A 27,528-nucleotide genomic window follows, 5' to 3' on the forward strand; every position below is an offset into this window, starting at 1 on the left:
TCAGCGATGAAGAAGACGCACGGCGCCATCTATTATGAATTTTTGGAACTAACTTAATTTGAACAAATTTACGCATTTTCACCCCCTGACAACCCTTTTTTCCAGTAAAAAAGTAGCCTATGTCCTTTCTCAGGCTTTAGACTATCTGTATACAAAATTTCATTACAATCGGTTCGCTAGTTTTGGCGTTTGGCGTGAAAGCGAGACTGACAGACAGACAGAGATACTTTCGCATTTATAATATTAGTATAGATTATGTGCACACTGCACAGCTGTTTTTGGGTATTTTGATTAATAAAGTCCGCACTACACCGGAATGGCAGCGGCGAGGCGAGCACTTTCAGCGCTGCCATTCCGGTGTAGCGCGGCCCTAAGAGGGGTACCACTTACCAGGGTTTTTAAAAGTTTTTAAATTTGACACAAATTTTGTTGACACCGCGCGCTATAAACTAAAGTCCACGCGGACGAAGTTGCGGGCAACAGCTAGTATTCAAATAATACTGTGCCAGTGACCAGTGCCCAGCACAGAACAAAGATAAAAACCTAATATTAGGATTTAGAAGTATTACTTAAAAATAGCTTTTTGTTTTAAAAATCGTCAAAAACAGAATCCTATTACCTATACGAGTAATATTATTGTTTATTATAATCCATAGTTTAATGGAACACACCATCTTTACCTTGTCCTTCTTTTTTTTTAATAAAGCTAAATATGGCAACGTCAGAATGTGTCAAATGAGCGTCAGCACATTGTCATCAATACTGAGGCCCGACATCTATTGGTGATTTTTGAAATCAGATATGATGATAAAACAGTACTAATAAATAGACAATCGACAAGCCAGTTTCTATGGAAATTGTACATAAATCATCAAAAGTTGGTATGCTTATGATTATTAATAAAGAAATGTTTTATTTCCATAACTTTAAATTATATTTTTAAGTAAAATTTTATATATTTCGGATAATTTCGTATCTCCCGCTAAAATTTTGCAACGATTTGATTCACTGAGAACCCCGCTACAGGAAGTGAGTGAGGAAGGTGCTACGCAGGCGCAAATTGACCTTTCGGTTGAAGAACCCGTCGGTCACATGTGAGTGTCGATAAATATCTTAGTATAATCGTGAATACTATTTAATTACTCTTATTTAATAATTTTGTAAGTATTTTATCCAGTGAACGCAAATTTGTGAAATATCCGCAGTACAACAGTGTGATTTCTGTGTTAAATTCGAAGATAGAATAGCTCGCGAAACCGGCACGTTTGTCAATTTCCTTTTTCTTTATTCTCATTTTTATTGAGTTTCGATCGAAAGTAAATGTTACTAACGAACTGATCATTAGATCGGTGAGTTTTGTTGATTTGTGTTTCAAGATAAGCAGAAAATCATTACTTATTGGTGCATTGTCATGTGTAACAAGCAAAGATGGTCTCAGAAGGCACATGTTCAAGAATCCCACGTTGAGTGCGCTCACGTTTGTCTTATTACCGAATCCGATGTCAAAATTTTGTGAATATACTCAAATTCTAATATCTTTATAAATTTTGCTTCATAAATCTTCGTAGCTTAGGTTTCCCACTCGAAACGCTAGGTGGGGTTAGGTCATATACATTTTTGATACCTAGGTCTTTCATATCAATTGATTTATGTCCATGTACAGAAGTCTTCAGCCCGACGATTTACTTTTTGGGTGCGTTGTTGCTTAGTTCATATCGTGACGAGCCGTTCTCGCACGTTTTCGATGTATTTTCATGTATTTATGTAAATGTCAATCTTGTACTTATCATAATAATAAGATATAGTCACATATGGCTGGGCGTGTAGGCTCAGTTATTCAAATTATGAAAAAAGTTCTTTGAAATTTGCCATTTTGTTGCTCTTCATTGTTTCAAAGGAAATGCTTTATCTTCTGCAGAAGAATTCCTACTTTTTATCCTTCCATTCTTATTTGTGTCTTACTTACTTTTTTGTGATTACAAACCTAAGGAATCAAGAAATTAACCATTTTTTACTTTGGCTCAAATATGCAATGTATTATTGTGTGATGAATATTGTAAGCAAAGGTAACATACAAGTGGCATAATTCTAAAACTTGTGTTTTGCGCTAACCTGCCTCTTTAAATTTATATTTGGCAGTTTTCCAATGAAATTTTTCTTCTTTATATCTAAGGTGTGACAAACCTGTATTCTTTTTAGGCAAATCAAGCCTTTTTAAGAGGACCTTCTAGTCCCAGAAGACTAATAGAATATTTGACAGCTGCGTAATTACATTATAATTATCTTACTATCTAAGGCCCGACTTACAATGTTTTAGTGTTTAGGAGAGCATTTTAGTATAACTTGAAAGTTCTTTGGTGCGCTGAAAACTGTACCAAGTTAAGTTCCGTTTACATGATTCAACTAAAGTACTATCCTAAAGCACTTTGCTTCCCACTAAGGTAAATCGGGCCTAGTGTTCCTATATAACTCAATGACTGGTATGCTAAATATGCTGTCATCTTATTTCTCATGCTCTTTGTCTTGTTTTATTAGTTATCCATTATAGGATTCAGTTAATTTAGATAAATTTGAAAAATATTAATCCATGAGAATAATAATTTGAATTTTGAGTAAAAATTGTTAGATTCTAAATCATGAATTATATAAAAAAATATATATATTTATTTCTAAATAGGTTAACAGTTAATACTTTTAGAATGTCGTGTCTACATGAGGCCTACCACCGGTTCGGGAACCACCCCGCCGAGAAGAACCGGCGTAAAAAACTCGCACGGGGCTACCTTTTACCAAAAAGGTGGTATTGAGTAGTGGTGGTATTGATACTTAACTTAAATGCCTATGCATTGACAGACTTATAACGCCTTAAACATTATTGATTGTCTGTGAACACACAGTTGTGAATATTTCATTACCAACTTGTTCATTGTCCTTGACATTGTGTAGATATCGTTAAATATAATTTTATGCATTTATTTTGTTGTTTCAGCAACAACACTTGAAGTTTTATAATATTCTGTATGTACAGTGTAAACTCCATGTAACATCACTCTATTTAACAACAAACTGTCTAAAACGTCGAAATCAATTGACTTTGGTTGGTTTAGCTGTTCTACCATACAATGATACACTCTACATAACATCACACCCACTCTCAATAGCGACAAAATCACAACGATTGATTAATAAAAAGTACCTTTTAAGTTACTAAAATTAGTTAAAAATGCGCAGCTATGCACGTTTTTTTGTCGCATTGTTATCCTAGCCCGCAATAAACTCGACTTTCGGCATCATGCATTCCGAACTTTCTAAGAAATTCGTTATTTTGTTTACAAATTGGGATTGCTTGCACGTGTAGGCTGTTTTTGACCATAACTATTAGGAGAAGGAGTCATGGTTTATTATCTATCCATTATCATATTCTCAGTTGAACATAAACTTTCAAACTGTAAATAATTATTATGGTTAGTAAAAGAAAATCACTATAATATATTGACGTAAAAGTTTCGATTTTTCTTCTCTCCATTTAACGACAACTCTATATAACGTCATAAAATGTACAGTCCCTTCAGTGTCGTTATATAGAGTTTACACTGTATATCAGTAATTTATCTTGCCCGCAACTTATTTTGCCCATAAATCTGTTAGCTGTTATAGATTTAGCAATTATACTTCTGCCGTACATGACATCCCAATCCAAGAGCCATGTTTTAAACCTCTGAAAACTAAAGGTGTTATTAAATTGAAATTAAATAATCTTTTTTATGAATTCTGTTGAACATGACTTGCAAATTAAAGTAACCTAACTTGCGTGAAAGTAAAAAAAAAAAGTGTTTTGTAGGTGAAAGTCATTACCTGTTTTGTAGTCAATTAAACAATTAAAATTACTGCTGGTTTTGTGAAGTACACAGACAGAATGTACATATCAACAACAAGGCAAGAATAATCATGTCTAGGGCTAATAATCCAATGACGATTATTAGCTTATAAAAGTGAAGTAATGACATTGGATTAAAAAATTAATATAACATAAAGAAACATTTAATCTTATTGATAAGTCTACTAAAATAACTTATCTTGTTACATTTTTTGAGATGTTGAATAAAACATTCTTGATTCACAATATTAAATCAATTTCATTTTGATCCAAGTTCAATTCATATTTGGCAGTGATGAGTGATACTGCATTGTTCTACTCACTAAAATGATCTGAAATTACTGTATTAATAAGATGTTTGCTGTATGTTATACATATTTACAAACATGAACACAATAAACTGCCTTGAAAACTAAACTCCACTTGCTTGGGACCATAGCTAACCAACCATTAGCGAAACCATCTCTGTAAATTGCATTTCACACTTTAATAAGCTGAAACATGATGTTTATTGCACTTCATGGTCAAGTCTAGCTACATCTCAAGTCCATTGCCAAAGTTGAATAAACCTATTCGTATTTGAACAATCAATGTGTGAAGAACCTTAACTTATTTACATGATGTACAGTTTACAGTTAGATCTTGATGAATCATTGTGATACAATTATGAATCATCATCATGATCTGTGTAGTTCACTACCTCATTTCTATATCGTGTCACAGTTAACATATTATGTATTTACTATTTAGGTTTTACGGTTTTTTAATTTTAATCATTCTTACATGATAAAATATGTATTATACTAGATGAAGCCCGCATCTCCGTTGCGCCAAAACTCGTTTATCGCGCGGGAACCGTACATTTTTCCGGGACAAAAAGTATCCTATGTCCATTCCCGGGACTCAAGGTATTATCTCCATGCCAAATTTCAGCAAAATCGATTGAGCAGTTTGGGCGTGAAGAGGTAACAGACAGACACACTTTCGCATTTATAATATAAGCATGGATTACTCTCTATTACCTCAGAATGTGTTGAATAAATTTTGCGTATGGAGTTATGAGTCCTGGGAAAGTGCAGGACATTTTAGTGCGGATTTCTGAGCTTACAAAGGCGGCAATATCTAGTAAATAAATACAGAAATTACAGTGTTGTACAATTATGGTAGGAAGAAATGTTAAGTTTCTGTTACATCAGTTGCTTTACCTGCTTGTTTAAATTTTAATTGCGAGCCCATAGAGTCGCGAGTGCAGTTTCAATATTGTCCTCGTGCTGAGGGTACTCGAAAATTATATCCCAGTTCCGGCTATGCGTCTCATTTTATCTAATGTATTATGAGATCACCGTTTTCGGAATACAGGTTCCCGAAAAATAATATAATATAAAAAAATTATCATATAGTAGAGACTATTCTCTAATAATTTTAGATTTAGTATTACTTTACTAAATAGATTTCATTTCAAAATAAAAAAGAATTCCTATACTTAGCCTCTGTGTACAAACTACAAAGAGTATTTATTTGAACTTTTATTTTTCTCATTTCAGATCACTCCACACCATAGTTTAAAAAACATCTAACACAATGGGTGACATCGAGGACACACACTTCGAGACCGGAGACTCTGGTGCCTCCGCCACCTTCCCTATGCAATGCTCGGCCCTCCGCAAAAACGGTTTCGTCATGTTAAAGGGGCGTCCCTGCAAAATTGTTGAGATGTCCACCTCCAAGACTGGCAAGCACGGTCACGCTAAAGTTCACTTGGTCGGAATTGATATATTTAATGGAAAGAAGTAAGTGCTTTTGTTCTTGCATTATATTGTAAAATAGTGTATTTACTTAAAAGAGCGACCCTTATTCGGCGATGACGCTTAGAATGTGTTCATACTTCATATTCACAAATGTAGAAGGCTAATTTAATATGTATGTGCGCATCATTAGTCATTTTTGACATTATGACGTGTGACTATGACGTCCTTATTTCCCTGCTCTGAGATGACGCCACTCTATTATTAAAGCCAAAAGTAGTAAGAAAATTGATAATTTTATCATAATAAGTGGATAAGTCCATAATTGCGAGCCCATAGAGTCGCGAGTGCAGTTTAAATATTGTCCTCGTGCTGAGGGTACTCGAAAATTATAACCCAGTTCCGGCTATGCGTCTCATTTTATCCAATGTATTATGAGATCACCGTTTTCGGCGTACATTTATAATAAGCCAAATTTTGATATACTTACATAATTAAAGGCCCTCTACCTCTGCAAAGGCAATGGTGGACAATCTACCAACTATTATTTGCCACCTTGATTTCAAACCTGCCTATAGCATGCACAACGAACGTCGATAATGAGCATTCGTAAACGAATATGTCCTTTAAACATTTGTAATTACTAATTATATTGGTTTATCTTAGCAGCTATAATGAGGCGGTATTTTGGCGCGATGACATTTACTTTTTTTAATTTGCCATCATCTCTGTCCCCAGATACGAAGATATTTGCCCCTCTACCCACAACATGGACGTACCTCACGTGAAGCGCGAGGACTACCAGCTGACTGACATCTCGGACGACGGCTACCTGACCCTGATGGCTGACAACGGCGACCTTCGCGAGGACCTCAAGATTCCCGATGGCGACCTCGGCACACAGCTGCGCTCCGACTTCGACAGCGGCAAAGAACTTCTGGTGAGTAGGATGGGTTGGTTTTGACCTTAGAGAAGCTTGTACAGTTTCAATTGGTGGGATAAACATTTATAATTATTATTTTGACAAACTGGCTTTGACTGGCATAAAAGACTCGAGCAGAGAGTAGACTTAGGGCCTCCGCGCATGGTCGACAGAAATGTGTTAAGGACACATTTGCATTCTAGTTTCAGAAGCAAATATACAAAATTAAACTTCTGCTTCCATAAAACGTCAAGTTTTGTGAAAAAGTTGTCTTTATTTTGCTACTGCTAGAGTATATTAATCAGAATGCAAACTGGTTTTATTTCTTTCGTTCGTGTGTGCAGCCTGCCTAGCATACGCCAACGAGATATCTCACTCTCGAGATAATTAAAAACTACTCGTCTCATAATGTCATAATCTCAACATTATCTCGACAAAACTCTATAAAAATCTGTTATTTCGATGATAGATCTACGCGCGAAAAAATGTTTGTCATGCTAGGGTCAATAGAGATGAAGAGACAAACCATCAAATATCGAGAAAACATGTAGAGTGAGATATCTCGTTGGCGTATGCTAGGCAGGCAGATCCCTAAAGTTATCATTATGAAAAAAATCTTAATATGTAATCTAATAGACTAATTCAAATTTACTTTTCATCTAGCAAAAGTTCGAGTATAGAGTCTCTGATGCACTCAATAGTGTGTTGGTGCTAAATGCACTCGTAAAGCAATTTCTGCTGTTTACCTGAGCTAGTACCCATTACTTGCTATATGGATTCTGTGCTTTGAAGACATTAACCTTCTTAGGTACTAAGATCTAAAGTGACAGATCTTTCAACAAAAAACTATTAATTTTGCAACTATATTCTTGTCAGCGTCTATAGATAAAATATTTTGAAAGTCGGTTTTAAAGGTTTTAACAATATTTTTTTCTCAATTTCAGTGCACCGTGCTAAAGTCCTGCGGTGAGGAGTGTGTCATCGCAGTTAAGGCAAATACAGCCCTGGACAAATAAACCGACTCGGCATTTATAGGGATATAACAAGCATATAATTTTTTTTACAATCAACAACTCTTACATAATGTAAAAGAATATTTTGTATAATTTAAAGTAAGATATTAAAGGTTTGGCGTGGATACGAGCTCGCGTCCGTTTCTCAGGTTAGCCTCGGGGCACTCCGGTCATCGGGGCGGGGGCAGTGGTTGTGACATGTGACCCAAAGCTGACCGTCTACGGACGGTCTGACAGTCTTTAGCCGAAGTGCCGGCTAATTTATTTATTCCCATTCCGAGGTCAACGTGAGAAACGGACTCCGCGTCAAATTGGCCAAAACTTCAAGTTTGTTTTCTGTTTGTTCTCTTTTCGCTTACCGATTTCGTTGCGGCGGCCGCGCGTGGATATTGTTTCCGGTTTTAATTATCCTACGAAAAGACGGACGCAAACATGAAGTTAAATTATTGCGTACTAAACCGACGAGAAAGAAAAAAAAAACTAAAAAAAAAATAGAAATAAAGAAAAAATTCTTGAATGTGGTGTGTGATTGCTATTAGTCCTAATGAGTGCGGGTACATCGGGCCCGACCGCGCTCGTCTATTCAAATAAATAGCCCCGCGCCGGTCTCTATACGAATCGGAGTGCAGCGACCTACTGACTGACGAACGTTTAGGGAACATGTACCAGTAGTTGCTTCGAAACCGATAGCTCCTAAATTCCTATAGAGTTTGTATAGAGAACGGCGGTCGAGCCGAACGCCGCAAGTGAACTTTGAGAAAACGACTTTCATATCCCCGAGATATCCATTTGTGGCCTCCTAAAATACAGCCAAGACTGAATTTGCATTTCTAGTTGAGTAGAGATTTTTATATAGCGATACGCCCGATTCGGCTACCCTGTTTATTTGAATGGACGCCCGAGCTCGGGCGGGGAAGGTCCACGGTTTGTCGTTAAAACGATTGCAACATCAGATCTAGAGCGGTGATATACGAAATATATTGTAAGAATGTAAGGTAAGGCCCTATAGAAGAGATATTTTTTTATGCATTCAAAATTCAGACTTCGCGAACATTGAATGTTCAGGCTGTCGCTTGTCCCGTGTACATTCTGACGCATAATCGTTGTTGGTTAATTTTAGCAGCTTGTAATCGAGTTAATTTTAGTGTTTGTGAAACAGGCGTAGGTGTAATAAATAATTTAGTGACTAAATAATTTTTCCTTTTAGGTTTGTTAGTCGCATTCCTAGACTTGCCGGTATGTCGTTCTAGAAAATGCTAAGTTAAGTTTAGCGTCTTAATTTTATAAGCGAGTTTCTATGTTAACGACGGAATTGGTACTTATAAAATTTCTGCGATCAACTCTTAGAGCTTAGAGTTATGTTGTCTCTCTACGTGAAATTGATTAAGTTTTTATATGGGGCGAGGAATGGACTACGACGATTTGATATATTACTATGGGAGGTGTACATAGGTATGTTTTGAAATGTATTATATAACTCGTGGATACATCGTTGTGCAATTTTCTATGTGTGTTTTTTGTCAATGTGCAAACATACCGAATTTACATGGCGAACAGTAACTATATTAATGTGAATGCAGTAATTTAACAATCTGTCGAATTAAATCTGTACAAAACGATAATCATGGCTTTATGATTCCCTTTTTAGTTGTTTTTATGAGTTAAGCACATTTTTGAATGAAACACACTAATGACGAAATTTGAATTTTACAAGACAAGAAATTTGGATAAACAGCTTATTTTTAGCATAAAAGTCATGACTTATTTATAGATACATAGAGCTTCTGTATGAGGAGGAATTTATTAGTGTCTTAACTAATAAAGAGGATAAACATATTGACGCTGCTGCAGCAGATGGAGAAAATTGGTCAAGTATGGAAAGTAAAAAAATCAATAGCCTGCCATCGACACAACACGTACGGTCTATCTAGAAAATTAAAAAAATACTTGGCAGGTCATACCCACTTGCAACAGTTGCAACTCATGTGATTGATAACAAAAAAACTGGAAAAAACTATCTGTTGGCATTGAACCTCTAAAAATACTATAGGTACCTAGTACCTACCTTACTTAGCCCGCCCCTAGAAGATCAATTTTATTTTCAATATCAAGCATCAATTTTATTGAACAGCTAGATTGAAGGCGCGCTATGTTCAATGTCAACCCTAGATGCTCAATAATATTACGCAGCAGTCAGCACGTGATATTGACAGTAAAATTACTCGTCGAGGGGTCGGCTTAGAGCCAGTCTACACGGCGCGTTGCGTCGACGCAGCGCTGCCGTTGCGTTGTTTTACATACAAATAACAAAGGCGTTCAACACAGCGCGCTGTGCAACGCACACATGACGGGCAGCAGCTCCCGAGACTAAGCGGGAGGGGGTGTTGACGTTAAGACTGCTTCGTAATAACGCTGCGATGGCGCAGCGCCCGTGTGGCCGACTATGCGTCAGTTTCAGTTATATGCCAATGGCAGCGCTGCATCGACGCAACGCGCCGTGTGGACTGGCTCTGGTAACTATTCAAGGTCTGCAGCTGTCTTCATTTGTCACAGTACAACTTTGGATATGCCAGCAAAAGACAAGCAGGCATTGAGAAGCTGGAATTAAGTACAAACGTATGTGAAAATACGAAGCAAAAAAACCACACCAAACCATTCTAAAATGAGTAGTGACACACAAAAAGACAAAAGTGGTTCACAAAATTTGTTCAGGTCTACTTTTTGTTGATAGACTATAATATATTATAGTCTGTCAAAAAATGTCCCGCGCCCGCGCGGCTTCGCCCGCGTAAATTAGGAATTTTACAGAAACCGTACATTTTACTATAAAATATATTTCCTCCGTTTTTCTCTCATTTTCCTGAGTTTCTTCGGTCGTATTAGTCTTAGCGTGATAATATAATATAACCTATAGTCTTACTCGATAAATGATATATCTAACACTGAGATAAGTTTTTAAATCGGACCTGTAGTTCCTGAGATTGACGCGTTCGAGCAAACATACTCTTCAGGTTTATAATATTAGGTAGGTATAGATTTTTTTAATTATCGCTTGACAAACTTGAGTCTCGATCTAAAAGACTATTAAAAATGGTATAATATGGTAGTGATGATGATGATGATGAATATAATTTGCATAGTAGCTTAAGCTTTCTGTTCTTAAAACAACGCCGAAACTCCCAAACTTGTATATATAAAGAATCTGGAGTTCTCTCAGCACCTTCCGAACCACGGTATACCAGGTATATCTCGGTGCAAAATCTAACTTGTTGGTAGCATATGCTTAGAATACTTCTCACGAAACCGAAGTCACCACATGTTTCCCTATAAGTTTTGAGGAGTTCCCTCGATTACTTATGGATCCTTCATCAGATCACCACTTTTGTTTATAATATTAGTAGGAAGTAGGATAATTTACGCAAATGTTGAAGCAGAGGGTGCTACTAGCACATACAGTAAATTAAGGGTCAATTGAATTAAACCTTAACTCCAAAGCGTTAACGCACATATTACTCCTGAGAATTTAAAAAAGCGAATTCGCGAAAGCGCGCATCCGTGCGCACTTTCGCGAATTCGCTTGACCACCGCTTTTTGGTGCGCGCGAATCCAAGCGCACACAGTAGGCACTCTGGAATAGGATATCTATTCCAGATATGGAATATGTAGGAATCCGCGCGAATTCGTTCGATTTGTTGCGAATTTGACGCTTCGACTCTGCGCCAATAAATTGACCCAAAACGCCATGTTGCACACGTCATATCAGATCATAATTTGACAGCGACGGTCAGTGGAATTTGACGACCTCTGTGGCTCAGTGGTGAGCGCGTTGGTAGCTCAAGCCGGGGATCGCGGGTTCGAATCCCGCCGACGGAACAAAAAGTTTTCAATGTTCCTGGGTCTGGATGTTTATTAAATATGTGTATGTTATAATAAAAATCTTAAATATATGTATAGTATAAAAGTCATAAACCTAGTATACATATATACATATTAAGTCTATGATAAAAGTATTAAATATATTTCCGTTGTCTGGTACCTGTAACACATTGTTTATACGTGGGAGAGCCATGCTTCGGCACGAATAGGCCGGCTCGACCGGATAAATACCACGTTCTCACAGAAAACCGGCGTGAAACAGCGCTTGCGCTGTGTTTCGCCGAGTGAGTGAGTTTACCGGAGGCCCAATCCCCTAACCCCTACCCTATTCCTTTCCCTACCCTTCAACTATTCCCTTCCCTTCCCTTCCCTACCCTCCCCTATTACCCTATTCCCTCTTAAAAGGCCGGCAACGCACTTGCAGCTCTTCTGATGCTGCGAGTGTCCACGGGCGACGGAAGTTGCTTTTCATCAGGTGACCCGTTTTCTCGTTTGCCCCCTTATTTCATTAAAAAAAAAAACAAGTCCTCTAGGTACTTAGCACGGGGCCAGACTGACGTGGTGTGAAGCGTCCATAGATAATAATAATGATAGAAACGCTGTCAAACGTCGAACAAAACTTTGTTTACTATCTATGCTGGTACTACCGTCTAGCGTGGAAACATTGCAGTAATGTTATATCCTACTTGGCCATCAAATATAGGTTACGGGCGCCTACAAAACCGCCAACCGGTGTACTACTCGACTACTGCTTACTAATAAAAATTAAATACAACAAATAAAATCAGCTGGAATGTGTTTATGTATTTATTTAGAGAGGCCAATTGAATCTATGGTATAAATCAACAATAAAATGTAATAATTACCATTGAATTAATATATAATAAGTTGAAATAGCAACATTTGAAAATTGGCTTTTTACCTCCAATAACTTTAACATACTGTCTTACTTCTAGTATACTATTTATAATAATTTAAAGATACAAAAACAATAAAATGCAATTATTATATTTTGGGCTAAATTCAGTATGCACAAAATTATTCCGCGTCATTGAAGAAAAAAATACAAAGGAGTATACATACAATAGTGTATAATTTAATATTATTTAGAATATTTAGCATTATTAGTTATTACTTACAGACTAAAAGTCAAGCGCGTACGGGGGACAAATTTTTCTAGTTCATCCATCGTTTGTACGCCGATTACCTATATCTTCAGCTTATGCAAAATACTCATTACAAAACCTGAGTTTTTGTACGACCAAGGCTATACTTGAGAAGCAAATGATGAGTGACATACAGTTCGACAAGGCTTTATTTGAACGTGGGTGACATTGACGGGAGCGCTGCTGGTAAAGGAGAGCTGTCAAAAACAATATGTCAAAAATGACGTTTTTCTATGATATAAACGTTTAGTTCCTTTTCTCGCCACGTTCAAATAAAGCCTTGTCGAACTGTAGACAATTTTGTCCCCCCGTTCGTATACAATACGAGTAAATGATATGAGCCCATACATTCATACACTATAGTTAACAAATAAACACGAACGGCAGTCGTACTGTGCATGGATACGGTTTTTAGTACTTACTTACAATTAATTGTCTGACATTCATAATTTTCCAAACATCAATAGCACTTATTGTATTATAATAAATAGTACTGTATAAAGGCCCCTCTACATGATGGTCCATGATGTTTAACCATGATTGGCAAGCTGTCTGCATGCACAATCGGCGTCGATAAAATATTATGTACTATCAGAGAAGTTGATTCATAGGCAGATGGCGGACCTATGTAATTTGGTCGCGTTATGTCAAACTCAGGCGTCAGATTACGACTTATATTGAACTAGCTGTTGCCCGCGACTTCGTCCGCGTGGACTTCAGTTTATAGCGCGCGATGTCAACAAAATTGGTGTCAAAAGCTTTTATAAAAAAACCCTGGTACCCCTTAAATCAATACAGCTGTGCAGTGTGCAAACAATAAGTACTTCATTTTTGTATGTTAAACTTTATATATTATGCCAAATTTTAAAGCTTATTTAGCCCCCCAATTACACAACTTTACCCATAAACTATTTATCATTGATAGGTTTAGCCCCAATTTCACCAACGTCTGTTAGTGTTAACAGCTTGTTAAAATATCCTGTCTTCTCTTTCATTCATATGAAAAACAAAACAGCTAACGTGATACTAATTCGAGCATTAACTTTAACAGTCGTTGGTGAAATTTGGTCTTAAGGTTACGTCACTGCCTGTACTGAGTTATTTAATACCGTAGAATAGATATAACAATCGAAAAAAATCGAGACTTAAATGTAGGATGATACCACCTCTTATAGAAAGACTTTTGAGCAAGCGGCAGCGCGATGTAGAAGACGCACGGCGCCATCTATTATGAATTTTTTGAACAAATTTACGACCCTTACAACCCTTTTTTCCATTAAAAAAGTAGCCTATGTCCTTTCTCAGGCTTTAGACTATCAGTATACAAAATTTCATTACAATCGGTTCGGTAGTTTTGGCGTTTGGCGTGAAAGCGAGACTGACAGACAGACAGACAGACAGAGATACTTTCGCATTCATAATATTAGTACAGATTATGTGCACACTGCACAGCTGTTTTTGGGTATTTTGATTAATTAAGGGCCGCGCTACACCGGAATGGCAGCGGCGAGGCAAGCACTTTCAGCGCTGCCATTCCGGTGTAGCGCGGCCCTAAGAGGGGTACCACTTACCAGGGTTTTAAAAAGTTTTTAAATTAGACACAAATTTTGTTGACACCGCGCGCTATAAACTAAAGTCCACGCGGACGAAGTCGCGGGCAACAGCTAGTTATGAATAAAAACAATAATATATAATAAAGTAGGTACCGTATGATTAGTTCTGTTATAATAATGAAGTAAAAAATAAAGCGCCATCTGTTTTCATATATTAGAATTAAAATGTTTTCATATATTAGAATTAAATTGATATATTTTCTGGATGGAATATAGGCCACAACACAACACACTCGAACTCCTTAGAAATGCAGTAGGAGTTCTATAAGATAAGATAGATTGATTATTATTATAGCAAGTGATAATATTATTAAACATAATATTCTAACGTATTAAAAACTATAAACAAAAACATAATAACTAATAAGTATGATTAGTTTTATGTTCCAACGAAGTAAAAAAAAAGCGCCAAAATGTTCATTGCATCGCGTCGATATATTTCTGGATTTTTTATAATATTATACATAAAATATATTTAAGATTTTTGAAATATTATTTTAATACACATCCAAGACCCAGGAACATTGAAAACTTTTTGTTCCGCCTGCGGGACTCGAACCCAGGACCCCCGTTTTTGGCGCGAAAGTGAGACAGACAGACAGACAGAGATACTTTCGCATTTATAATATTAGTATGGATTAGTATAGAAGTATAAATACATAAAATATATTTAAGTAAAAAATAAAACGCCATCTGTTGAATCGTATTAGAACTAAAATAAAATAAAACGCCATCTGTTGAATCGTATTAGAACTAAATTGCATCGATATATTTCTGGATTTTTTATAATATTATACATAAAATATATTTAAGATTTTTGAAATATTATTTTAATACACATCCAAGACCCAGGAACATTGAAAACTTGTTCCGCCTGCGGGACTCGAACCTAGGACCCCCGGGATGAGCGCTGGCCTGCGCAATGCGAATAAATTTTCATCGATATTTTCATGGAAATAAGATATTTTCCCACATCAAAATGTAGCCTATGTCCTTTCTCAGACTCTAGAATAACTGTGTACAAAATTTCATTGCAATCGGTTCAGTAGTTTTGGCGTGAAAGCGAGACAGACAGACAGACAGACAGACAGACAGACAGACAGAGATACTTTCGCATTTATAATATTAGTATAGATAGTATATAGTATATAGTATAGTATAGTTCTATAAGATAAGATAGATTGATTATTATTATAGCAAGTGATAATATTATTAAACATAATATTCTAACGTATTAAAAACTATAAACAAAAACATAATAACTAATAAGTATGATTAGTTCTATGTTACAACGAAGTAAAAAAAAGCGCCATCTGTTGAATCGTATTAGAACTAAAATGTTCATTGCATCGCGTCGATATATTTCTGGATTTTTTATAATATTATACATAAAATATATTTAAGATTTTTGAAATATTGTTTTAATACACATCCAAGACCCAGGAACATTGAAAACTTTTTGTTCCGCCTGCGGGACTCGAACCCAGGACCCCCGGGATGAGCGCTGGCCACGCGCAATGCGAAGTAATTTTCATCGATATTTTCATGGAAATAAGATATTTTCCCACATCAAAATGTAGCCTATGTCCTTTCTCAGACTCTAGAATAACTGTGTACAAAATTTCATTGCAATCGGTTCAGTAGTTTTGGCGTGAAAGCGAGACAGACAGACAGACAGACAGACAGACAGACAGACAGACAGACAGAGATACTTTCGCATTTATAATATTAGTATAGATTGACATAACCCGATCAAATGACGATCAATTTGTTCGATGGTACCTCTTATGCTAAGTACTCACATACGGTTTTTTTCGATAGTTTTACTCCAAATCGAGCAAAAATCACCGTGTGGACCGCAAACCTCACAGCTCGAAGGCTCGCATCGAGCCGGCTCGATGTTTCCTTCCTCGTCGAGCTTTACTCAAGCGTGTGTACGTGACTTCGAGTGGCGCGAGTCGACCTTCTTCTTAGTTGAACAGACATCTTTTGGCTCGAAGGGTTCGGTGAATACTGAACGGCGAGCTTACTTGATAGAGTAATGCTAAATGTGTGGACGAAAACTCAAGCCGTGGGTTTTGCTCGACGTGATTGCTCGATCGAATAAAACCGTATGTGAGTACTTAGGCTTACACGTTCGTAGTCGCCTTTATTTGTCCATCATTGGCCAACGAGGAGAGGTTGTATTACGCTATTCATTGCACTAACTACATTATATTAATTTCGAATGACGCGGATTCGCGGCCATCTTGTAGAATACGTCATTATACGGACATGATAGTAAAGCTTAGGTATAAAAATGCAAAAAATAAATACAAATAAAGAGCAATATAAGTCAAAGAGTATAATTATATACGACTTATGTAGAATCTGACCAGGAAAATTCAAAACTAAATTGTATGAAAACTAAGAATTCACGAACGCATATGAGTTTTCATATTTTGACTTTTCTTTCATTAAAAAAAAAGTGATAACATTAGCACTTAACCAATTCTTGTTGTTGTCAGAGTGGCTTTAGCCTTTATGTAGAGGTTGCTCTATAATGTAAGTCTGGTAAAACAATAAGATACAATGGTACCTAATTACCCAAATCTTTTAACTAATCAAAGGTTTATTTTCCTAGTCAGGCTCCTTAACAGATGCGTGACGTAAGTAAACCAAGATGGCCGCCAAAGTAAAAAAAAAAAACAATTATATTACACTTATACAACCTAGATATACTGGACTACAATATAAGCACCGTACTGGATGCATTGGTTTATACAATCTCCTAAACGCTAACTTTTGACTTTCATCCAAATATATACTTTTCCATTGTCTATTTAATAATCTTCTTGAACTTTCTATGTCGTTGTTACATTAACCCAAATGTCTCCAACTCATCTGAAATGAAAATTATTCAAATTATTATTTAATGTTCGTTAATGTTAAATGTACTATCAGAGAAGTTGATTCCTAGACAGATGGGGGACCTACGTAGTTTGGTCGCGTTACATCAAACCCAGCCGACAGATCACAATTGAATTGACATGATCCGACCAAATGACGTTGGTCTGTCAACTGCCTAGGAATAAATTTCCTCGATGGTACTATCAGAGAAGTTAATTCATAGGCAGATAGCGGACATATTATGAAACTTGGACCGTTATGTCAAATACAGCCGACAGATCACGACTAACATTCCATAGATTTGTCCACACTGTGCCTTTTTTGTTCATCAAGGGCATGCGTCATAGCGCAGTCAACAGCGTACGTGAGGCACGCCGGCGACGCATGCGCTCTGACCGTATCCAAAACTTTAGCTTAGTTTTATTTTTTCTGGAATTTCTTATGACCAAATAAGCCGCACATATTCCACCCAGTGAAACATTCTCGTTGCACATGTTACAAAGCTGACAGACACTGCAACTGAACAAAAATGACAATGTTGGCGTTGCGTTCGTTAACGCATTCAATTATTGAAAGCGCCAAACGAAAGTTGAATACAAAGAAGATGACGAAAATTGAAGACGAAAGCGCATAGTGTGGACATAGCTAATTGACATAATTCGACCAAACGACATAGGTCACGGCAACTGCCTATAAATCAAATTTTTTGGATGGTACTATGCCAAACCTAGATGCTTTACCCAATTACTCGTCTGCGCTGCTGTACATATTATATACTGATGCATGCACACCGTGTCCTAGCGCCGCTGTAGCTGGTTAACCTTCTGGTGCCAGTTTAGCACCTCTGTAAGTACGTACCGGGCTCGAGCGCGTCTCACTCGGCGCGCGGGAACTGGCGCCGCTGGTTGAGCACCTCTGCGAGGTCGTGTTGAAGCGCCGCCTTCGCCTTGGCCACAGCAGCGGGCACGCACGACCGTAGACCGTTCACGATGTCCTTAGTTTTGCCTGCAAATGTAGAAGTTGGTATTAACATGCTACATACCACTTTACACATACAAACAATGATATATTGAATACTTTTTATCCCGGAAAAATATACGGTTCCCACGTGATAAACGAATTTTGGCGCAACGATTTTGCAGGCATCATTAATTATTTGTTTTTCTTTCACTTTAAAAAGTAAAGTGGAAAAACTTTTCAAAAAATTGATTAAGATTTATTAACTTTAAATTCCTACTTAAAATAAATTGTGCTAGCAGCTAGACTCTAGAGTGGGCGATAACGCCCCTTGTGGGCGCTGAAGGTCCAAAGGGTGTGTTACCAGAAAAAAATGGGGGCATTGTCAGGCCTGTCCCACTCGCGAGAATAGGTATCGAACTGTAAGTACCACCCGCGGGTGGCCAATCAGTAGGGACTCACAAGCGAGCAGTGACGCACGCGCAAGATTTTTCGTCGCGTATCTACTGTTTACTGATCATAGAGGAATTTTATTCATGATACTGATTTAACCGCTGTAACATAATCGTTATAAATCTCATAAAAATGAACAATTAAGAAAGGCCAATGAAATATGTATTTGAATAAGGTATTTAAAAAGTAGATAAAAACTATACAAACATAGCAAATAAACCAATTTCATACAAAGAAACTCACAAACTACACAGAAATAAACACAAGTTACTATGTTTAAATTGTAAAAGTTTCCTGCACTATAATCGAATATATAAAACTACTATAAAATATAGGTTGGGTTACTAAAATTTTATATTACTTACTATAAAAAGGTTTGCTATTCATACCAATAGTAATTAAAAAAGAATATTTTGTTTTCTAAAAGGCGAATACCTTGATTTCGTCAGAAAAGGTACGAGTTTAGACAGAGAGCGGACATCGAGGTGAATATAATTGTAGGCACCTAGCACTGCGCGGTCGGTGTGTGAGTCGTTATTTCTTTAAACGGGTTTCGCTAGTGAGACTTCTGTTGGTACTACTAATATATATTCTGTGGCATTGTGTAGAGGCTTGGGAGGTGATTTATTTCATCTGGATGCATTTTGAATTGAAACAAGGGGGGCGCTAAAACATAATTTGTTCTCTAAGTGGGCGGTAGACAAAATAAGTTTGGTAACCCCTGGTCTCGAGCAATACTCACCAAAGTAAATATCATTGAGTGTGTTTCTGATTTTGTTCTCCATGTCCTCGACCATGCGGCCGATGTTGGCGATGTGAGGCGTCACGTCGCTCACCGCTGAGTCTTGCTCCGCCTGGAAAATAGTATCTGAAGATTAGAAGAACATGGAAATAAACACCGCCTCGACATGAGCATATCATTTCATTGTTTGGAAATAGTAATATTCATGAAGAACATAACTTTAGATACAGGGTGTAACAAAACTAAGTGATAATAGAGGTGTGTATATTTTGTTCCTTATACAGAGTTCAGTGTGAAAGTAGCAGCACTGAAAGAGCAGAATTAGCAACACATACACAACCCAAAGTATTATCACTTAGTTTTGTTAAACTCTGTATAAAATAAAAACTATCTTATGTGTTCCCTGAGAACTCAGAAGTGCCTTATTCATTCCAATTTTATGTACATAGCAAATTTGAACTTGCAAAGAAGTCAAAGGTATAGTCTGTCAAAAAAGTGAAGAAATGAAACATGGCAACATCATAGTGTAATCCCTTTCAAATCAATCTAAGAATAAAATTAAATTAAGAAATTTAAAAAAAAGCCCACCAAAACAACTTTAAAAAGTAATGAAATAATATTTACTGCCTTTAAGTTTAAATAATTCCTAACTTGTGTAAAGTAATATTTTAGTCCATAATTGTTGTCACAGTGTGTCGGGGGACCGCTAATGTAGATTTCACATAATAAGTTTAAGGGTCAATTCACAGCAATCTGAATCGAGATAGGTAACAGACAAACAGACAGACAGACAGACACGTCAAACTTATAACACCCCTCTTTTTGTCGGGGGTTAAAAAAAGGATGACACTACGATGTTGCCACTTTTTAATTTCTTCGCTTTTTTGACAGACTATATACACAGAGATACAAAACATTCAACAGGGACATACAGGCAACATGTAGCATCTTTACCTGTCGCGTAAGACTGCCACCCAGATTCATAGTGCCGCTGCCTTCCTTGTTAGTCTGCAGCCACAGCATGGCAGTAGAAGTGAGTTTGTAATGCGCATTACGTCCTGAACTCTTCTCCACGACCTCAACCACATGGATGGAGTCCCAGCAACCCTTGATCTTCTGGGATCCATCGCCGGCTTTCTTGATTAATATTACACCTGGAATTTGCATTCTAAAAATAAAAACTAAATACTGATATAAGATGCGAAAATTGGTTACATATTAGTGTTCACACAAATAATTTGAAGACAGATTATACAGTTTGTAAAGAAATAGTTTTTTAATAGTAAAACATGTAATGTAGCCCCTTGTTAATAAATCCTTAGTAATGTCTTGTGTGTACATACTGACTGACGACTAAAGGTATAGAGGTAAATACAATTGATTGAGTATTTTGTGAATGTCTAGTGCCTATGGTCCGGGTTTCCTAGAACAAACTTTTTTTTTAATTACTATCAAGCAAATTTTTTGTAGCTTAATTTTCATAACACGAACAACAATTTTATTTGCGAAAAAATTGTTCTAAGGAACACGGACTAAGCAAAATATGGCAGAATAACCACATTGGTTGAATGGGACTGTGTTACTACCAGGCATTACATATAAATACTTTAAAAATTGTCGTTTGGTCTGTTTGCAAAAGCGGGACAATTTCGGCCTCGCGGGGGACAGCAGGACAGACTGCCTGAAAGCGGGACCTTTGGTACCATGTACCGCTAGATCACAGTGCTGGTTACTGTTAAATGAATTTAAGCATAGAGTATCTTTGTGATAATTAAGCATCTAATGGTAGCCAGCTATAATAAGTCAGTATGTCTTGTTTAATTGGACACAGGTAACTGACAGGTAAGACAGCAAGTCATTTAGGTTCTCAATCAAACGAAATGAGGAACAAGAGTATCTTCACAAACCTGAATACATTCATACAAGCGCTAGAGTAATATTTGTGTTTTATTTTATAATGTGTGTTAATTATATCTGTAACCATTTCTTGGAACTAACATTATTAACCTGTTGATCTTGGAAAAACGAGACACAATATAATTTCTATTGTCTCGGTCACCAGTGACCGTATAGGGCTTGATAAATTAAAACTAACATAGAAAAGTATACCAAGTATTCCACAAAAAAGACAAAGCGCAGCGGGGTGCATAACAATTGAAAATCTATTTTGTCTGCGATTCCCACGATCGAGGTATTACCATGAAAGTTAATTGTATGAAACCATACCTGCAAACCCATGATCCATGTCCCACAGGTACACAGAACTGACGCCGCCCTCAAAATACATTTCCCTGTACTGGTCGAACGCGTGATTCGCTTCTATCTCCAACTTCCGTAATCTCTCCGAGGGCATAGACCCGTCCTCCAGGGGCGGATCGTAAGTGTTCGACCATGGCGACCTGTACGAGTCCCCGTCTCTGTTGTAGTCACACAGCAGGTAATCCTTGCCGTTGCTCCTATCCTGAGCTATCTTCAACGGCTGGTCGACTGACGACAGCAAGTCCTCACATAAACTCGGAACTAGGTCGATTAAATCCGTCAAATTCTTCTCGATCTGTTGCGGAGGCAGTCTTCGCATTAAGTCCAACGCACAATCCATTTGTTGCTCCGTCTGTAACGGTTATTTATCTTATTTACAACGCTACACGAAAATGTTATGCTATTAGTCATCAAGGAAACGAGTATTCGATATAAAGTAAAGGAAGGGTTTGAAGCTAATAAATCATCTCACCATGATCGGAATATCGGTTCAATATGATCCAACGATAAAACTATATCAAAAAAGAAATGATCTCAATTTTATATAAATATATTTCTAACACAAAATAGTTCTTGCTTTTCTGAACCTTTTCTGACCACAGATTACTAGTTTAAATTTGTAGATTTCTGACACAATTTTGACGTTTCGTTCAGAAATCACTAATCAGTAATCAGAAACCACAGATTTTAGATTTTCATTTTCTGAATCAGAAACAAATAATTAGTATAAACTATAAAGTAATAACTGATTCATACATATCTAAAAGTATTTTGGAACATTATTTTTCCATTAAAAACCGAAATAACACGGCGGTAAGGCCGCCTATTTGCTATGGCCTATGTTCCTTGCCTAATGTTGTTTTTGTTATTTTATATTATTTATAATGCAAATAAAGAATGTATAAATAAATAACACAACAATATAAAAACACAAAATGATTAGTCTTTCGTATACACAGCAAAACTCATTTCTAAACTTCTAGAAAAATAATATATTTTTGAACGCAAACAAATGACGTCATATTAAAAATGTCAGTGAACCCTAATTTAGCGATCTCTTTCTAACCTTTATTAAAGTCCCAGTTTGTGAAAGAGACGACAAACCGAACGGTGACCCATACTCTATAATACGTCACGTGTATGTCACTTGTCAGTGACAGTTTATCAAACTAATGTTGTTGTGTCAAACTTTTTGTTGATTTTGCTTTTTATCTAAAATCAGGTAATTTATGCATAAAACTTCGTTATTTTTTTTACATAAAACAACTTCTAAAACTCTGTGTAGTGCAATATTTAATTCAACATTATCCACAAGTGTTCTGGAGCTTTGTATTTAACTGTATGAATCATGTTTTGGGAATGCTAACCACGTTAAAACGTCTATTATTTAAGCTAAATCGGGAAGTAAACCGCCTAGCCTAGTTCAGAACACCATAAGTAACGACCATTCATTCATTTTCGTACCGAGTTTATGAAGTTCAAAAAGATAATTGTATAAACATCGTCAACGTAAAAGCCGCAATAAAAACTGTTACACGCCCTGAAAAGTTACTATATCTGAACACTAATGTAGAAAAAACAAAATTACACCATGAGCAATGTTACGTTTGCAATTTTTGCAATCGAATCTTTCCTTGTCACCCAAAGCCTTCCTACTGATAAAAAAAGCATTTCAATGTTCAATATTGCCTTTAAAAAGGATACACTTTTAAACAATGATATAAACGTCTATCAAAGTTTATAAACTAAATCAATAAAGCGATTTGGTCATTTCACAACTTAGTTTAGAGAATAACCTTCAAAATGTATTTTCAGGAGACAGCGTGGTATCTGTCATGATGCCGACTCAACTGGTGGGTCAGGACAACCACGCGAATGATGTGCGGGTGAAGACGGTGTACAGTAGCGATGTGATGATCACATACATCAATCACAACATCACTTTGGAAGAGTTTACGCAGGAGATGATCGCAATATGCCGCTTTATGCCTGACCAGGTATATTTATTTATTTATTGTTAATGATTTAGCAGCATTTAGCTGATAAAGACCATATCACACAGTGTTGTAATTCACACACTTGTTATTAATTTCTTTTGCAGGACTTATTTGTCATCAACCATTTGTCAAGTCTATTTTTAAAGCTGTTAACAGTTGGTGCAGATACAATTTCATCGGACAACATATTATTCCATGTCTGCACAACTCTTTTGCTTAGGAAGTTGTGAGCTACAAGCGAGTTTGCTGGTGTACGTTCTAGTCTGAGATGATGACCTCGATTTGACCTGGATTTCACATATAACTCTTGTAAACTTTGTTTGGTTACTCGCAAAACCTTTTTTTTTCATTCTTGTCATCTGCTGTCGTCGACACAATCAGATGTTTTGGCTTTTACTATTTCTTTCAACTTACAAAACTTAGAAAAGTACCAGCAGGTACTGGCAGGTAAAAAAAAATATGGATGACTTGAGCTGTTCTTGCATATAGTCTGTCAAGAAAAGGAAGAAATTAAAAAGTGGCAACATTGTAGTGTCATCCCTTTTTTCTTAGACATACTTAAAGATGAACACTAATAAAACACAATTTTTTGTGCACTTTTTCCACTATATTAAGATGTTATTAAAACTTTTAACAAATTACACGACCGGTTTCGAAATAAATCATCATCAGGTGTAAGGTTAACGTCGGTAGTTTTAAATAACTTAAATTTGAAACTTTTGTACAGTACCAGTAATTCAGCCATGCTTGCCGATTTAATATATGTAATTGATTGTACTGTCGGTTCTAATAAAATAATAATAATAATTATTATTATTCACTTTGATTAGAGCAAGTGTAGGTTTTTAGTGCAGGTGATTAGTGATTAGAAGAAAATAAAGGACTTGCATTAATCACTCGCTGTCCACACGCTGAGAAAGCAAGTGTGGACAGCCTGCACTTATCACCTGCACTTATCACTAATCAATGTGAATAAAGGCCTTAACATCAAGTGAAACAAAAAAAAACTCTTTTTTGGCTTCAAAATCTTATGGTTAAAAATACAGATGGCGCTAGGGTTCTGTTTTACAAACTTCTTAATCGAGAGTACTTTTTTATCATTGGGATCTTATGTGCATGTATTTTTAGCAGAGTATTTTCTTTTAAAATATACTAGACATTCTCTAGTAGCAAAAAAATTATTTTATAAGTATTTATTAATTTAATAAATAAAAATATTAATATCCTAAGAAGTAGGACAAGTATACATACATATTATAATTCTACTCCACTCATGCTTAGTATAACCATGTTAATTATTGTTATTATACCCTCAATGTAGGGCTGCCATCCATCCAGATTTCCCCGGATTTGTCCTAGTTTTAAAGGCGTCCGCTGTCCGGGGAGCGTCTGGCCGGGTTTTGGGAAAAGTGTCCGGGTAAAATTCGGACACTTTTGTTAAGAGAAATTTAACTTTTTAGTGACGAAACGGAACATAAAAACTCGCTAAGCGTACACACGGTTTCTTGCACGGACTTGAGTTAGTCAGATACGTGGGAGAGCCATGCTTCGGCACGAATGGCCCGGCGCTCGACCGGAGAAATACCACGTTCTCACAGAAAACCGGCGTGAAACAGCGCTTGCGCTGTGTTTCGCCGAGTGAGTGAGTTTACGGAGGCCTAATCCCCTACCCTATTCCCTAATAGGGAATATTCCCTCTTAAAAGGCCGGCAACGCACCTGCAGCTCTTCTGATGCTGCGAGTGTCCATGGGCGACGGAAGTTGCTTTCCATCAGGTGACCCGTTTGCCCGTTTGCAAATTTTATTTCATTAGGAATTAATTTCATAAAAAAAAAAATTACAAATTCCTGTTGGAAAAGCAAAAATTGGTAATACATAATCGTAAATTCTGTTTAAGAGGTGTCCGGGGAAAAAACCATATTTCGGCCAAATGTCCGGGAATTTTGTCGTGCCTGCCGTGCAATTCAGGCGATGGCAGCCCTACCTCAATGGCTATACAATATGTGAAAAACAATAATTTCTTAATTACATTACATATTTCACATGTGTTATAGGGTCACATAACATTTTGTCTTTTGACTTTATTTTAGCAAACAATCAAAAGGTAAATTAACTAGACTAAACAAACATCTTTACCATTTTCGCCTTGGTGTGTACCAAAACAAACACGACGGCCCACTATGACAAAGCTTGTGCTTTGTCTTAGTGGGCCCCTAGATGATCAATTATATTGTGCAATATTATTGTCCGTCTAGGGTTAGTATTGAACGCGCCTTTCAATCTTGTTAAATAAGTTGTTCAATAAATATTCGATCGAAATCGATTGTCTAGGGGCCCGATTGGCATAGTAAAAATTATAGTAACCATTTTGTATCTGTTTCCAGGTGTTCACGATGAAGTGGGTTGATGAGGAGGGTGACCCGTGCACCATCTCCACGCAGATGGAACTGGACGAGGCGCTGAGGCTGTATGAGCTGAACCGGGACTCCGAGCTGACTGTTCACGGTGAGTCTAGTTATAATTTTGCATGTAGAGAAGATAAAATGCTTAAACTGGGAATCGAGGCACAAAACTTCATATTATGTGGCAAAAATTGTATGAAATTACAGTATGTGTAGGTATAACATATCCAAATATTATCAAAATCGAAGACATCGACTATTTTTTCCTGTCCGCTTGGCGTGGAACGCCCTTATTTTCAGACACATCACACCAAAAAATATAATTACTTGGTTTCGTTAGGTCCTGTAGACCAAAAGAAATAATGTGGCAGTTTAAAGAAATATCTTTTGATTGAATGGGGTGCAATATTCGCAGGCCGAAGCTTCCATAGACCGCCGGGGATGCGTAATTATAATACATTCCCCAAAGGGAAAAAAGGCTGAAACCATAATTTTAGATGTTTAAACTGGTGTTATAAAACGTGTAACGCCGTGTCGCGTTTCGTCTCGTTTCATATGAAATAACGATTAACGCTTCCTCCGTTATTACAATTAAAAAAAAAGGTTGCACATTTTTCAAAGTAATTTTCATTGAGATTTTCTTTTATTGTTGTAATCCAGCAGTTAAGGCGGATATAAGACTAGTGAATTAGTACATCGGTACTGTTACTTGTTAGAAGCGTAAAAAGCAATCCACAACGGTTATCGTTCAGCCAAGCGGAAAGTATTACTAAATAGGAAGATAATGGATTTTACAGTTTAAATAAGTAAGTATAACATTACATATAAGGTGAATCTAATCGGTAAACAAATTATTTCGTTAATTAAGTTTTGGAATCATGAAATCAATAAGGCAAAACAAAAGGAAATAGCACTTATACCCTTCTAATTTCGACATACCCTTCTAATTTCGACGGTGAAATTATCATAACACTAGTTAGCATCATTATTAGGTGTCAAGCGATCCATAATTTGTAATGCCAGATTTAGTAATAAGGATAGAGAGTTAGCTGCAGGGCCCCCGCTACCATATGCGCAATGTGTTCAATGCACACGGGCGCCATCCTCTAGGGGCGCCAAATTGCCATCTTTAACCTTGCCAAAACCAAGGTCCCAAAAAATTTGCCTAAAGAGGCGCCAAAATCCTTTTTTTTTCACACAGGCGCCAGTAGCCCTTACGGGGGTTCTGGTTAGCTGCGTTTATAGTGACCAAAATATTAAATCATAAAGAAAAGAACTGGAAAATCTCAAAGAATTCTATACAAAAATAAACACTGATTTTTCTTACGGAATGCTAAAGTACCTATATTTATCGTACTATTCCCCGGCGACGAGAAATTAAAATTTTGATAGCGCAGCTCTGCTCGAGCGGGGTAATATAATAGATGAATAATTTATCCGCTGTTTACGCCGGCTCCACATTTATCAACCTCGAAGGACCATTAAGAGCTACGTCCAATATCGAGCCAGTCGCGTTGCGTCATTGGCTATTGGAGCAGTATGAACAAGTGAATGTTTTAAGTTTGGTTAGAAGTTAGAACTATGCAGTGTGATCGTCTTTGTCTGACAAGATACATG

The 27,528-nt window shown here is 36.8% G+C and overlaps 3 protein-coding genes across 5 annotated transcripts in view; 2 read left to right on the forward strand and 1 right to left on the reverse strand.

Moving 5' to 3' along the window:
- The first annotated feature begins 1,011 nt into the window (after positions 1-1,011).
- Positions 1,012-7,884, forward strand: LOC121735325 (eukaryotic translation initiation factor 5A). 3 transcript variants are annotated; one of them, XM_042126113.1, is made up of 4 exons: positions 1,012-1,094; positions 5,422-5,667; positions 6,361-6,562; positions 7,489-7,884. In XM_042126113.1, exons 2-4 carry the CDS (start codon positions 5,459-5,461, stop codon positions 7,558-7,560), a joined length of 483 nt encoding a protein of 160 aa, XP_041982047.1. In that variant the 5' UTR covers positions 1,012-1,094; positions 5,422-5,458; the 3' UTR covers positions 7,561-7,884. The 3 variants fall into 3 exon arrangements, with proteins under 3 accessions (XP_041982047.1, XP_041982048.1, XP_041982049.1); XM_042126114.1 differs by having other exon boundaries at positions 1,067-1,160; XM_042126115.1 differs by lacking the exon at positions 1,012-1,094 and adding an exon at positions 1,235-1,259.
- A 9,024-nt stretch (positions 7,885-16,908) lies between these two features.
- LOC121735324 (F-actin-capping protein subunit beta) lies at positions 16,909-22,100 on the reverse strand. Its single transcript, XM_042126112.1, has 6 exons — positions 21,985-22,100; positions 21,480-21,864; positions 20,208-20,407; positions 19,254-19,365; positions 17,960-18,106; positions 16,909-17,095 (listed from the first exon to the last, which is right to left on the reverse strand). The coding sequence occupies exons 1-5, from the start codon at positions 21,985-21,987 to the stop codon at positions 17,976-17,978; spliced, it is 831 nt and encodes a 276-aa protein (XP_041982046.1). The 5' UTR covers positions 21,988-22,100; the 3' UTR covers positions 16,909-17,095; positions 17,960-17,975.
- A 573-nt stretch (positions 22,101-22,673) lies between these two features.
- The window catches only part of LOC121735320 (atypical protein kinase C), a 227,865-nt gene continuing 223,010 nt past the window's right edge, over positions 22,674-27,528 (forward strand). Inside the window, exons 1-3 of the mRNA XM_042126106.1 lie at positions 22,674-22,734; positions 23,328-23,509; positions 25,894-26,014. Of these exons, the coding sequence (XP_041982040.1) occupies positions 23,348-23,509; positions 25,894-26,014 (283 nt within the window). The 5' untranslated portion in view covers positions 22,674-22,734; positions 23,328-23,347. The remainder of the gene's footprint in view (positions 22,735-23,327; positions 23,510-25,893; positions 26,015-27,528) is intronic.

Source organism: Aricia agestis, chromosome 17 (genome assembly GCF_905147365.1).
Source record: "Aricia agestis chromosome 17, ilAriAges1.1, whole genome shotgun sequence".
In the NCBI taxonomy this organism is placed as follows: domain Eukaryota; kingdom Metazoa; phylum Arthropoda; class Insecta; order Lepidoptera; family Lycaenidae; genus Aricia; species Aricia agestis.